General features: G+C 36.4%; 1 protein-coding gene across 1 annotated transcript in view; it reads left to right on the top strand.

Annotated features, from left to right (window-relative positions):
* The window catches only part of nuak1.S (NUAK family kinase 1 S homeolog), a 49014-nt gene extending 35423 nt beyond the window's left edge, over positions 1-13591 (top strand). Inside the window, exons 4-7 of the mRNA XM_018256042.2 lie at positions 1864-1929; positions 6363-6482; positions 7460-7592; positions 9107-13591. Coding sequence (XP_018111531.1) covers positions 1864-1929; positions 6363-6482; positions 7460-7592; positions 9107-10248 — 1461 coding nt within the window. The 3' untranslated portion in view covers positions 10249-13591. The remainder of the gene's footprint in view (positions 1-1863; positions 1930-6362; positions 6483-7459; positions 7593-9106) is intronic.
* The last annotated feature ends 1019 nt before the right edge of the window (positions 13592-14610 follow it).

Below are 14610 nucleotides of genomic sequence, written 5' to 3'. Positions count from 1 at the left end.
GTCGGTTAAAATCCCACAAGTCTATCCCCCAGACCTGGATCCGAATGTGAAACGGCAATCGGTGGCTGCCATCTAAATGCTGTCACATCCAGTTTTAGGATCCTTGGAAGTCATCACTGTACAGAAGTATATGCACTGGAAATTGATCTGCTCCTAGCTTTTAACATGTATACTCCTGTTTGGTGATGACCACCAGAGATTCTAAGCCTTGCTGCATTGCTCTGCTTTTGAAGTCTAGTTATAGGGTGCCCATGGTTGTTATACCAATTGCCATGATGTAACGGGGCTGGGTATTGACTACAAGCACAAGAATTTGGAATGATTACTTTTCTCTATGAAGCACGCAGCAGCCCAACTTGCTAAAGCACTTTTAGTAAGTAATTAGTAGGACTCTTAATTCCTGTCTGCAAAAGCTTTGTAAGTAGGAATATTTGATATTTAGTCATAGGATTGACACGGCTGCAATTTTAGAAACGTTCAGTATACTTTAGTATTTCCAGCCATGTAGGTTTAGGGAAACAAAACCTTTAGCTGCTTTCAACTGCTAAATATTTGCTCACCCAATAAAAAGGAAAAGACAGGAGCTGAAATAGATAAGTTGTCTGGGCAAATTTTTAGTGTCTTGCCGCTATGGACAGTGGCACATGGAAAGATTTGTTGCCACAATGTTTTATATGCGGCTGCAATAAATCTCATAAAAATGCCTCTCCATTGCCTCTCAACTGAGCACTAATTCGCCCTAAAAAAACGTCCAGAGGAAACTTCGACAACTTAGCAATCAGTTGGACATACCGCCAGCAATTCCTATTACCGGCAATGGAGAGGCATTTTTTGGGAGATTTGTCGACTGTAGCCGAGTCTAAAAAATTGCGGGCGACAAATCATCACGTGTGCCACTGCCCTAAGAGCAGCCATTTATAATAAGTGCACAGAAAGACTCGTGTATGTTTTTATTGAACAGATATTTTTTTGCTGCTGACCTTTTGTACGAGAATGTTTTAGCCACCTTTCAAAAAGATAGTGGATTTTCTTCCAAAGAGGAATGAAAAATAAAATATTTGCTGCATCTAAAGATTCAGCTAAAATTAGGTCCATTACAGTATTGGTTGTCGGACAAGTATTTTCCTTTAGCTGTTAACACTCACATGCACATACACATAGCTGAATTGTGTCTCTGGAGTAAGGAGGAGGCCACTGAAAATATTCTATGTTATATAAACTAACCTCCCTAGTGAATGCTGTAGCACATGGAAATGATTAGTTGTGACTGGTTGATTAGAGAAGTGCCCCCTGCCAAGATATTTCACTTAACTGAGGCCACAAATAGAAGCACACTCGGTTTTAGCACTACATCTTTCTGGAGCACAAATCTTATTTAGTTGGTGGGTGGTAACGGATGAGTTAAAATCATAGACTACAATAAGACCAAAGAAATTGCAACTGTATTCTCAGAGGGAAAATATTTTGTTTAAAACACATGAAGCTGAGTTTAATAAAATTGAACAATCTTTCAGCCATCGAGCATACGTTTCTTAAAAGTTTATATCAAGCTAAAGAGGCACCAGAATGGTATTAATTTTGTTTTTAAAGCCCTTGGCGCTCAGCTCAGTAAAACCTTTTCAGCACAAAGCTGAGGAGGGGAGGTGAAACAAGGTACCCAAAGAATCCCCTCTTGTTTCCTATGTTTTGTAGGAGGATGGATTCCATTCATTTTTGTCCCAACCACATAGCTAGTGACTAATAGCCTTTTGCTATTCTTTAGCCTCGTAATGGTCTGGTGGATAAATAAAACCTAAAGTATAAAATCTATATATAGAACACTTTTTTTTTTTTTTACAATTTTTTTTTCTTTTTCTTTTTTAGAATGGTGTTGTACATAGAGATTTAAAACTGGAGAATATTCTTCTTGATGAAAACGGCAACATAAAGGTATGCTGTGTTTTCTATTTCTGTTTTGAATTTCCAAGCCTTTCCTGATTTAGACCTTAAATAAAAATATTAATTTATTGTTTTACTTGTCTCAGTTGCATGCCTAGTACTGGGCGCCACAGCAAATATAGGGTGCAATACACTTTGGGAATTCTTCATAATCATAAACTGCTCAATAGCCAGTGCCCTGCTGAGCCCCCTATACCCAATGGGACCCGGGCAATCCCTGTCTGCTGGACTCAAATATTGGGGTTTTCTGGTTGATTAAAGTGGAGTGGTGCTTCAAGCTTTTGTATTTCACAGGGGTAGGGCTAAATTGACTTCTGTGCCAACCATCATCCATTTAATATTACATGACCATGCGTTATAATCAGGCATATAATTTAAGAGATCAGGCTTATAGATAATATCTTTACTGAAGTTAGTTATATAATGGTAAGAGTTTTACTTACTGAAACATCCCACAGACATACACAGACCCTTCTCTATCTGCTAGAAATTTGCTTTGCTGCTATAAGTTACATAGTTACATATTTAAATCAGGTTGAGAAAAGACAGTCTATCAAGTTCAACCCCTCCAAATGAAAACCCAGCATCCATACACACACCCTTCCCTACTTCCACATAAATTCTATATACCCATATCTATACTAACTAAAAAGTGACACAGTGCTCCAGTGAGAAGCCCATGGTTCTAAAATATTATTTCCTTTAAGTGTATTTTTGTATAGGTACTGAATGTTGTCTTTCAGTCAGTGAAATCTAACATCTTCTGAGATGGACTGCAATTTTCTGGAAAATTATTTTTTTTTTTTCTTCATAAGTCCCTTTCAGTTAACTTTCTGCTGATATTTAGTTTTGACATGAGATGACCTTCGTTTTAAGTTCCAGACAGGCACATTCCAAAGTATTAACCATTGGAGTTTCATCCTGCTGAAAGGGTCAAAGGAGCTAAAAAAAACAAACGATAGGAAGCATAGTACTCCATATTGTTCTGGGAAGCCCATGTAAACAAAGAGCTGGCCACGTAAATATTGTCTAGTCATAATTCTGTGCATGAAACACAGCATTTTTGTCATTTTATAAGGCTAATAAAGCAAAGCAGTAAAATAACTGTTTCTTACAGTGGTCTTGTAAAGATTACATTGCTTAAATGGTTCAAGGTCAATCTTGCCACTGTTCTTGAATGCTGGTAAACAAATCCTGTTAAAACATTTTAGCAATGGTCTTTAAGGGTAACTATTGGCAAAATATATATTTAAACCCCCCCCCCCCCACCAGTGCTAGACAACCTCCACCAGGAGGGAGCTCCCGGTTCAAGCAGCCATGTTGAGGCACACATGAACATAATGAGCGAATGCTGCAACTTGCTCATTATGTGTAGGTACGTGACGTCAGAAGTGTGTTATGCGCAGACTCTCTGACTGACATGGCTCCCTCCCAGTGTGAGTGTCTTCGCGCTGGCGGGGGCAGTTTTTTTTATTTAAAAAAAAAACTGCTGTTTCCCCCAACTGGAGTGTGGGCTCTATTAGCCCGGGATTATTCCAGCGAGCATCACGGAGTGCTTCTCTTCCGACTTTTTCTTTCTTCAAATTTCCCGGGGCAGACGCATATGCAGTAGACTGAAAAAGCCGACTTTTTAGTTAAAGTTCGGCTTTTCACTCTAAGGCGTATGCGCAGCCGCAAGAAGAAGCCGCAAGAGAATCGATCCGTGGTGCTCGCTGGAATAATCCTGGGCCGGTGCAGTTTTCTGCTGATAGGTGCACCAGCCCAGGGTTTCAGGTAAGTAAATACATTCACTTGGGGGTGCCTAACATTTGGCACCCCCAAGTGGTAAACGACTTTCCTTCTCCCTTAAAGAGCTACTGCACATTTTTATTTGTCTACTGAAATATTAAGACACAGCTGCTTAAGAGTTTGTTTTCAAGCTGCCATGTTTCCCTGGTTTCTATAATGGTAACATGCACTTCTGAAGCCAGACATTGGTGTTCTTTGAGTATGCCAAAAATCCAAGAAAAAAATGAATGTTCTTAAATGATTTTAGACAAATGGCATTTGGGGGCGTTTTGACTGCTACTGCCTTCAGAAAGGAAAAAAGACAGTCAAAAGTCTCCTCTCTGTCTGTGACAGCTTTGCATAGAACACAATGGAAAATGTGTTGGATAAATCGCACGTGGCAACAGATGGAGCTCGACTCTGACAGACAAACCCATATCCACCAAGAAAATACAGATTTTTAATTCTAATTCACTTTTTATAATTATGTAAAGAATGAAATGTACATGTTATCCCACGGGGTAGTGGCACACTACCCTAAAATATTGCTACAAAGAGCCCTGAAACAGCCCCATAGACTGTAATAGAAGTTTCCTGATGAGCGTTATTGTCATTGCTTGTCATATAATTGTAGCCTTACTACACTTTAAGCTTCTGAAGAAGTCCTGTGTGCACCACTGTGTATCTTAGCATTGGTGTCAGTGTGAATTGCTGAAATTGTGCAACCGCCACAGAACGCATGAGAAAACAATTTATCCGATTCATATGTTTTACCACCAGCGATTTACATAGCACAGATTTCTCGCAAACTACAAATCTCCTTACGTGCCATCACCCTAATGGCTAGTCAATAAGCTGCACTATATCAAGTTAAGAAATGTTAATTTAGTCTAAAAGAAGAGCAAAATTGAAAGGTTTTGTTTCATAATGAAACCTAAATTTGCTGAAATAAACTAGATCAATTGCCTTTGTAAAGTTATTGTATTACTGTACTCAATGAATGACTTTAATCTGTGCTCCAATTGCATTTATTGCTTGGAAGAAGTATTTCAAATCTCACTTAATGTTGATATTTGAGCCCATTTGGATGGTATTATTAAATTAAATCTACATACAAAGCATTCATTATTTTGCAAAAAGTGTATAAAATATTTTATCCTTTACAATGCTAAATATGATGCTTTGTTTTTACATCACAGTTTTGTGCTTTTAAAGTGCCAAGAGTATGAAGTAATCTCAGTTTCAATGGGTCTGACAGCTTTAATGGGGAAAGCTGATAAACATCAGTGAGGATAGAAGGGGGCATTAATGTAAATGTTTTCCTGAATGGCTGCAATAAAAACATGGCTGCTAAATGTACTTACTCCTTCATAAGAAAACAAATATATCGTGCTTTTCCATGCACGATGATACATTCCATGCCATTAAAGGAATGTGTCCATTAAAGGCAGCATTATGTATAATTTTAGCCAAATCCACTGTAGAGCCACAGGAAAGTACAGGGACAAGCACAGAAATATTACAATTGGAAATGGTCCATTTTTCCCACTGTTGACTGACAAGGCACACTTCTCTAGACTTAACAGTAACTTCCTGTGAGCTAGCCAGGGTGAACTGATAAGAAAGAGGAATTTAGGCCAATTGAAGGCAATCTAAGCCTCGGAATAGAAGTTCGGGATATGCAGTTGTGATGTAGCCAGACTCTTCATTTGATCTAAATATATATATTCAAGTTGTGTTCATCAGACACAATGAGAAATTGACTATAAGTCCAGCTAGTGTTGCTTTAGTTTATCTGGTTTAAAGTGACTGTGCATACATGTACATATGATAATATGACAATAAAGTAAACAAATCATGCCGTTATATGTCAACCGTAATTCGCAAAACTGTGTTATCACTTGGACATACACAGTCCCTTAAAACTATTAGATTGATTGAGCAACCTTGGGTTCAATCATATCAAGGATGGTCAACTAAAATGGAAAACCATAGAGAGAACCCTATTCAGCCAGTGTATATGGTCAGGCCTGTGTTATGCATCAGTGTACTTGTGGGTCCAATTCCTTGCATCATTTTAATGATTATGGTGATGATGGGCCTTCTTAGGCCATGTAGGAGCCAGCTAAATGGCACCTTAGTTGTACTGAACTCTCAATAAATACATTATAAACTGAATACAATCAATTTTAATGTACTGTGGTTTCTGTAGCTGATGGAGTACATTGCATGCTTTCATACAGCAGCTCTTGTATCAAGGACACACAACTGATGAGCCAATATACCCTAATTAGACATATATAACAGATGCTAAAACAGAAGTAGTAGATTGTGGCATCCCCAAGCCCAAGACAGGTCAGTTTCTGCACTGCAATAGAAACAACAGGTAGCTAACTGCATTTAATATTAAATATTTGTTTCAGTGGGAAGCAATTTCAAATGTGATTGCTAAGTATATTGCAGGGCCTTCTCCATTTGTAGCAATGTCACTGTTTGTATTTCCCACTATTTATAACATTCCATAAATTGCTTGGAAGGTTTATGATTAATCTGTTATTACATTTTCAAGTGTACATTTCCACTTGTAGGATATTAATATGATTTAGTAGAAATTGTTTTGGTGAACGGACAGATAACTCTAATAATCTTTCTTGCAGATTGCTGACTTTGGCCTTTCAAACCTTTATCAAAAAGATAAATTTCTGCAAACATTCTGTGGAAGCCCTCTTTATGCTTCTCCGGAAATAGTAAATGGGAGACCATATCGAGGTCCTGAGGTATGTTGTCTCGATAAAGCTGTTTAAGTTAGCAAAAGTTTTTTTAATATGTAGTAATTTATGTAATCTATTCCTCAGAGGAAAGGATGTAATATAGACAGAAGTCTATACGTAAGAGCCTATGTAATGCTGTGTAGCTCTAATTAGAACACCATCCCCTAAATAATCAGCAGTACAAAAATTAGATATACCGTATATACTCGAGTATAAGCCGAATTTTTCAGCCCCCAAAATATGCTGAAAAACTCTACCTCGGCTTATACTCGGGTCAAGCGCAAAAACGGTCGCCGGTGTCTTAGAATAGTCGCCGGCATCCAAGAATAGTCACCGGCGTCCAAGAATAGTCTCCAAGATTATTCGACGGCGTCCAAGAATGGTCGCCCGCATCCATAAACAAGACGCCGGCACCTCCAATGGGAGCAGAAACCCTCAATTTTTTTGATTGAAACTTACCAGAAGCTGCTGCATTTCTCACCCTAGGCTTATACTCGAGTCAATAAGCTTTCCCAGTTTTTGGAGGTAAAATTAGGTAACTCGGCTTATACTCGGACGGCTTATACTCGAGTATATACGGTATATTAGAATTCAAATACCAGTATTTTAAAGACCCAGTAAATATTTTTGAAATCATAATTGTGACACTGCATAGAGCTGTATATTACCAATGTTGCCAAACTAGTCCAGCAATTCTGGCTCCCCTACCTTCTAGATCTTGTTGCCTATGCTCAGCCTCAGAATGGTTAGCCAATGGCTTCTTGGACTGAAAACAAAGACAGAAGGATTGTCTACTACTCTTACTCCCTTTGAGGTCCTTTCTAGTGAAGTGGCACCTATTCTACAAATCCCAGCAGCCATAGACAATCTGGGTTTCTTTCATTTTTACAGGAGTATAAATCCAGTCCCTTCTTCCTTATATAAATAAATGTGTCCTGTCGTGTGCTCTAATGATATTTACAGCATAATTTTTTCTATTTTAGGTTGACAGTTGGGCCCTTGGAGTACTTCTCTACACTCTAGTTTATGGAACAATGCCCTTTGACGGTTTTGATCACAAAAACCTAATCAGACAAATAAGCAGTGGAGAATACCGTGAGCCAACACAACCATCAGGTAACAGTATGATCTGAAACACATGCTGAGACAGGCTGAAGGTGAAACATGTGCCTGGTTTATTGGCTGACTAAGCTTGTTGCACGTGTGCAATTAAAACAGAACTTGTGAAATGACACTACACCCTAGCCAAAATGCAAGTTTGGATCTGCCAGTGCTCTTAGCCGTTTCTTATTCACAAGTAGATCATTTCTTTGTAAACTACCTCACCTTCATGGTGGGGAGGGGGGTATGTTATGTGTTAATTTTCCCTAAAAAATTCTTTTTTTTTCCTCAAGGTATTAGTCATGTTTACGTTAACTATTAGTATGTTACAGAATTACATATTCTTAGCAACTTTTCAAATTGTCTTAATTTTTAAATTGTTTTAATAGTATTTCAATTATTTGTAGTCTTCTGCCCTTTCCATCTGATAGAAAGGGATCACTGACTAAAAAACTATTGGTCCGGGAGGCTAAAATGTTGTTGTTTTTTATTATTTTTCTTTTTATTATCTAGACCTCTCATATTCGCATTTCAGTCTTTTATTTAAGCTACTGTCTGGTTCTATGATAAAATTTACCCTTGCTACCACATATAGCTGCTGAAATTCCACACTGGAGAGCTCCTCAACAAAAACCGAAATAATTCAATAACAGCAGAAAATAAAAAATGAAACCCAGTTGCAAATAATCTTGGAATATAAATGTCATACTAAAAGTTCATTTAAGGGTGAACCACATACAAAGCCATTCCAGTTACTTGCCTCATTTTCTAGTAGTCAAAATACGTGGAGGCTGGAATGCCGGAAAAATCCTTCATTTAAATGCTTGTTGTAAACCTGGACTGCTGCAATTTCAGGCAAGAATTTCCTGAAAAGTAAATGATTTATCACAATATTGGGTGGTTTGGGGCATTTTGGCCCCATCTCCTAGGAGATTAATTTAATTAATTTAAATGAGTAATGTACCTTCTAGCACAACATCCAAAAATCATATGAAATTTTTTTTACTTTCATTATGATTCACCTTGAAGTCACAGGGAAGGCAGATCCATTCTATGATCTCTGGTATTCAAAGCTTCAGAGTAGTATATTTTTTAGGGTTCAGAGGAATCTTTCATGGAAGAATCAGTGTAAAATATTGATTTTAAACAGATCAATTCCTTATTCAGTTTTACAAAAATGTAGTTTTCAAAACAAAAAAAATCACCATGTTTTTCTTACTTATACTGCAAAATGTTCCCACGGAATTCCACCTAATTTTCCATGATTTGTGCAGCATATAGATACAGCGTTGGGAGCATTTGTGCTCCCATTATTTATTTTTCCATGCTTTGTCCCAATTACTGTTTACAGAGAGCATTAGGTTTATTGTTGGATAGTTTGTATGTCTTCTATCCTAACTGCCATTATATACTGTATGTCACATGACTCCTAAAGGAATATTTGTTTCTTTTTCTTGGGGTGCCACATGATGAAAAAAAAAACAATCTTAAAGTTCTGAGAGTATTGTCATTGTGTGTTGTATTCACAGATGCTCGTGGGCTGATTAGGTGGATGCTTATGGTTAATCCTGAGCGCCGAGCAACAATTGAAGATATTGCAAACCACTGGTGGGTTAACTGGAGCTATAAAAGTAGTGTATGTGACTGTGATGTTTTAAGAGACTCTGAATCTCCACTACTTGCAAGGTTTATCGATTGGCATAATCGTTCTACCAGCAGACAGCTTGAGGCTGAAAACAAAAGCAAGTGCCTTTCAAAACCATCTGAAATTTCATTAGAACGGCAAAGATCTTTAAAGAAATCCAAGAAAGAGAATGACATTGCACAGTCTTTGCAAGATGGTGCTGATGAAACATCATCAGTGACAATATCAAAGAGACCCAAAGGAATATTAAAGAAAAGAAATGGTGATCATCGTTCACACAGTGATGGCTATATTGATGGTGTTGTTAGTCCTGTTTCGTCCCCAACATACAAGATCAATGATGAAAAAGGGCACATAGATACATCTCCCAACTCCACACAAGACCTCGAAGATCCAATTATATGTGATACCAAACAGGCCACACCAATGCCAAAAAAGGGCATTTTAAAAAAGACGCCACAAAGAGAGTCTGGCTATTACTCTTCTCCTGAACGGAGTGAGTCATCTGAACTGTTGCACAATGATGAAGAAGAAAGTATCAATCCTTCACATGTTATCAGTGAGACAAAGAGAACGCTTTCTCATAGTCTTTCATATAGGAGAAAGGGCATCTTAAAGCATAATAGCAAATATTCCAGCAACTGCACCGATTCCTCAGTAGCTGCTCTCACAGGAGCTTCACTGGAATCTATGAAAGAAGGGGTTATGCCTGGAGAAGGACTGTCTCGAAGCTACAGTCGTCCATCCAGCATCATTAGTGATGACAGCATTCTTTCAAATGACGCCTATGATTTGCTTGAATTAAAAGGTGGAAGATCAAACAAGCAGAGAATACGCAGTTGTGTTTCTGCTGAAAATATCCTGTATCTGCAGGATTTTGATGGACTTCAGAAAATTAGTCGTCCGCAAAACTTGAAACGCTACCGCAACCGTTTTGCAGACAACAGCTTTTCTTTGCTTTCAGATATGGATGATGTGACTCAGGTTTATAAAAAAGCATTGGAGATCTGTAACAATTTCACTTAAAGTTATTCATTTTAGATTTAGATACCTTTATGGGTGTACACAGGTACTTTGCTGACAGTGGTTGTATTTGAATCACACCAGTAATCTTTTTTGTGAAGCATATAAATGTTTTTATATCTGGCATTCAGTTATAAAATGAGCCAAGTCAGCACATACAATTTTACCTTTCTTAAATCCTTTTCCTATAGACGTAAAGTCATATTGTTTACAATTGTATGTGTATTTTCTAGAATTACTCTACAGTTTTGCTTTGCACTTGTCACTCTTGCACAGGATCTATAAATTTAACTCTAAAAGTAAAATTCAAAGTGGCTCGGGCCTATATACAAAAATACATTGTTCTTTGCCTGAGTGAATGTCTTATTGAGACATACTATGGAAGTCCCTAAACTAGGAAGATACATTAATTAACGTTTATTAGTCATGAGAACGTTATATGGCCCCAGTGTTGGATAATTGCGTGTAAACAATCTTTGACAACTCTGCCTTATATCAAAAGACATGAAACTTTGTAAAAAGCGAGAAATGCCTTTTCATTTAAGTCCCCCAACTGTGTTTTTAGCCTCCGCTGAAACAAAAATCTGAAATTATGGACATATAATGTATTATAATATAGGGCAGTGATAAACATGAATGCTTTGGTTTTATTTGCTTATTTTATTCATATTTTTCCTGGTCTTTTAATAATTATTTTATGAACTTAGAGCACGTTTGCTAAACATTTTGAGAGACAAACTGCTGTTATGTCCGAACTATTTTCTACCTAGATTCCTTTACAACTGATGTCATTTGTAATTTTAGTATGTTTTGCATTTTTTACTTCACTGTCAGCAAATACTATCTGAAATAATAACTGGCAGGCAGTACCAAATGGACCTTGAATGTAGTTGGTTTTTAGGATGTTAGCTGAAGTGCTTTTGGCAAGTAGAAAAAGTAAAGGTTGAGTCTCAATGTGATTTGGAAGTTGTTGGTATAGAAAGAAATCTGGAAGTGTAGGGATATATTTTTTTACAATGCAAAAATATTGCAATAATATATACCAGTAGCCATCCCAATGGTATAACAGAGTTAAATTATGAGAAATGTTTCTAGAATGTTGTAGAAAGAAAAATAGGTGGTTGTTAGGAAGTACAGTAAGAAAAATAGCATTTTTTTTTTTTTTTACCATAAAGGTATTTCAGGGGTCAGCTGGATTGTGTGAATGAATACGAATATTCACAAATACTACATAGGAAGATGGTCCTGGGCAAACAAATAAGGATTTGTGTGTGGTTTTTTTTTTGTTGTTTTTTTTTACATCTCAAGTGGCATTTTTTTCTGTGTGACCAAAAAAAATATTTTACAGAAAGCTCATATGAATTTAGCTTAAAGTTAAGTCGATCATAGTGAGTTTTATTGTTGAACTGCCTTCAAGAATCTGCTCAGTGCTTTATTGAAATTTGCCTATATTATTTTCATTATGTATTAAATGTCAGGCAGAATTAGACACTGGATCTCATTGAGTCCTTTTATATGAGTCACATTAGATTAATCAAGGGTCAAAGTGAAAATTCAAATTCGCATTTCGAATTAAAAACTTCATGTTTTCGAATTTTTTTAGTGTTATTCGACTAGGGAATAGTTAAAATTCAATTTGAGTTTTTAAAAAATATTAAATTCGAATTTGAAATTTGTCATGTACTGGCCCTTTAAGAATTCGACTAGTCACCACCTTAAACCTGCGGAATTGCTGTTTTCGCCTATGGGGGACATTCTCAAATACATTTGGAGTTGTTTCGAAACATCCTGAAAATCAAGTTTTTTTTGGTCAAATCGAATTCGATTCGAGTTTGTAGGTTGAACCCATTCATCTGAATTTGAAAAAATTTGATTTTTTTTTTTAAAAAAATGCAATTTTTTTTTTCAAGTTTATGGGAGTTTTTACAAACTCCCATGAACTCGAAATTCGACCCTTGATAAATCTGCCCCTAAGACTAGGCCAATCATTTTGTAAGTAGACACATGAATGCTAACAAATTTTTAAATATTCTTCTTATTTAAGTCAGTTTGTAATAGCAGCCATATTGCCAAGTTCCACATGCACATAACAATGTATTTAGCCACTTATTACATTTTTTGTGTGTATTTTCTATCAGTATTTATCATTTTGGAAAATGTTATATGTTTGTTTTTTTTTAATATTTTATTTACCTATTGTTGGTATTTTTAAAACCAGTCCGCAGAGGCTGAACATTATTCTTTATTTCAGGATTCAATACACTGTTCTGCCTGACAGTTTAAAGAGAAGTATATAGCAATGATGCATCTGTTTTTACATTATTATAGCAGCGCCTCCACTGCCCCCGTCTTCTCCCTAAGACAACTGTACTTATTCTCTAAAGACGTATCTGTTCTACTATGTGCTGGAAACATTACAAAGTAACTCACACACTCATATATGTAGCACAGAGTACAGTAATTAAAGATTTTTTTATGTAGTCTACATACTCTACAAACTACATATATAATAGGAAATCTTTATTTTCCCAAGCATTGCTATTGTTCCTTTTTGAAATGGTTATGTCAGACCTTTCCTGTACAATGGTCTTATTATCCAGAAAAAGAAATGTTTGTGAGTTGTATTGTGAAATCTCAATGCAAAGAAGCCTATGGAACCTTTAGGTTGGCTGGAGGCTATAAAAATCTTTGGAGAGATTCCAACCTGGGGCCTCCCAGTTTAAAAAGCCCTGTCTTAAAAGATTACAGTGTACGTTATTTATGTCCAACAGTTTGGAGAAAGCTCTGGATGCTCAGAAAAAAAGACCTTGTTTATTTTGAATGTATCTCACTAATTTTGCTTTAAAAGCAAAAAGGGGGAAGTTACATTTTACCAAAGAAACCAGTATTTAGTGCAGACTATGTTTGCCCAGGTCATACTTTTTGTTTCAGCAAAAGATATTTTAAAGAAAATAATTATGTCAATGAATAATTGACTGTTTATTGCCAACTGGAAACATTATATAGGGATTTACTGGCATGTTCTCATTTGTAGACGAAAAACTTGACTGCACATTATTAGTATTGTGATTTTATTTAATAATTTTTTTGTAATGCTATGACAGTTTTTTTAATTTGTCTATGCCTTTTTTATTTATTGTTCTAAATTCAGTTTTTAAAAGGTATAATATATTTGTTGTAATTTAATCAGTGCAACATTTGAAGCTCCTGCCAAAATGTTATTGATGATGGGTGTGTTTGGGCTCCATAATGCTCATGTAGAAGTGAGGAGCTCTTGACAACCACCCAAAAATGTGTTGTTTTTTTTAACTGTTTTTTTTTTATTAAATAAAATTCTGTGATTACAGTCGTTATATGTATTGGTGTTATTTTTGTGCTTGTGGATGGGAGGTAGTGATAACTATGTTTTCACCACTGACATAATGAATTTGCAGTAAAAGAGCACAACTCTTAACAGAGATTATACAGAGACTTTTACATCAGTCCCCGTCCCATTGGCGTTTACAATTTTAAGTCCCTATCACATTCACACTAGGGTCACACTATACTCATCCCTGTTATACAAGTCTGGAAGTGATCGTTCCAAAGCAATCTTATGTATTATTGGTGCGGAAAAGATGGAGAGGAACCCATGACTACAAATTTCATGCTATGCACTTTCCATATTATATATGTATGTACCAAAGTTCATGTTCTCTATTACAAGAATCTGTTAAATATTTAGACAAATTGTAGGAGTAAGACTACAGGTAATTTTTCAAATTATAGACCAAAAACTCAATGAATATTTACTAGAGTTAAGAGACTACAGGATGAAAGAGATGAACACATGTAAAACATCTGCTGGAATGTCCTTGTAATATGTAGTGAGAACCACTAGGAATTTAGAGTAAAGGTGGCCATAGACGCGACAATTACGAACTTTCTTGGAAAAGCTGTTTCCAAGAAAGATCGTTTGTTTCAATACACGTGTAGAGCTGAATCTCAGATATACAGGTAGAAACAATATAATTCTACCTGAATCTGACGATTCATCACTAACAATGACCAATGTTTGGGTGCCTTCAAAGGCACCAAATAAAAACTTTCCATCCAGCCTGATCAACAAGCCGACCAATATCCAAGTCTTGAGCCGATATCGGTCGCTTCTTTTCCCACCATACACGCACTGAATATCGTAAGAAAATAGTTTTGTACTATATCTGTCTATGCTCACTTTTAGGATTAGCAAACGTGAGAAGTATACAAAATGGTCTAATAAGCAATGGCATTTTGTGAAGGGTCATAAATGTGATCCACATTTCTTCAATTCAGGGTGATTATACAGTGGTGCTAAGGGAGCAATTCCAAGATTATTTCTATATC

This window comes from Xenopus laevis, chromosome 3S (genome assembly GCF_017654675.1).
Source record: "Xenopus laevis strain J_2021 chromosome 3S, Xenopus_laevis_v10.1, whole genome shotgun sequence".
Classification (NCBI taxonomy): domain Eukaryota; kingdom Metazoa; phylum Chordata; class Amphibia; order Anura; family Pipidae; genus Xenopus; species Xenopus laevis.
Note: the sequence above shows the minus strand (reverse complement) of the source record. Positions and strands in the feature narration are given on the sequence as shown.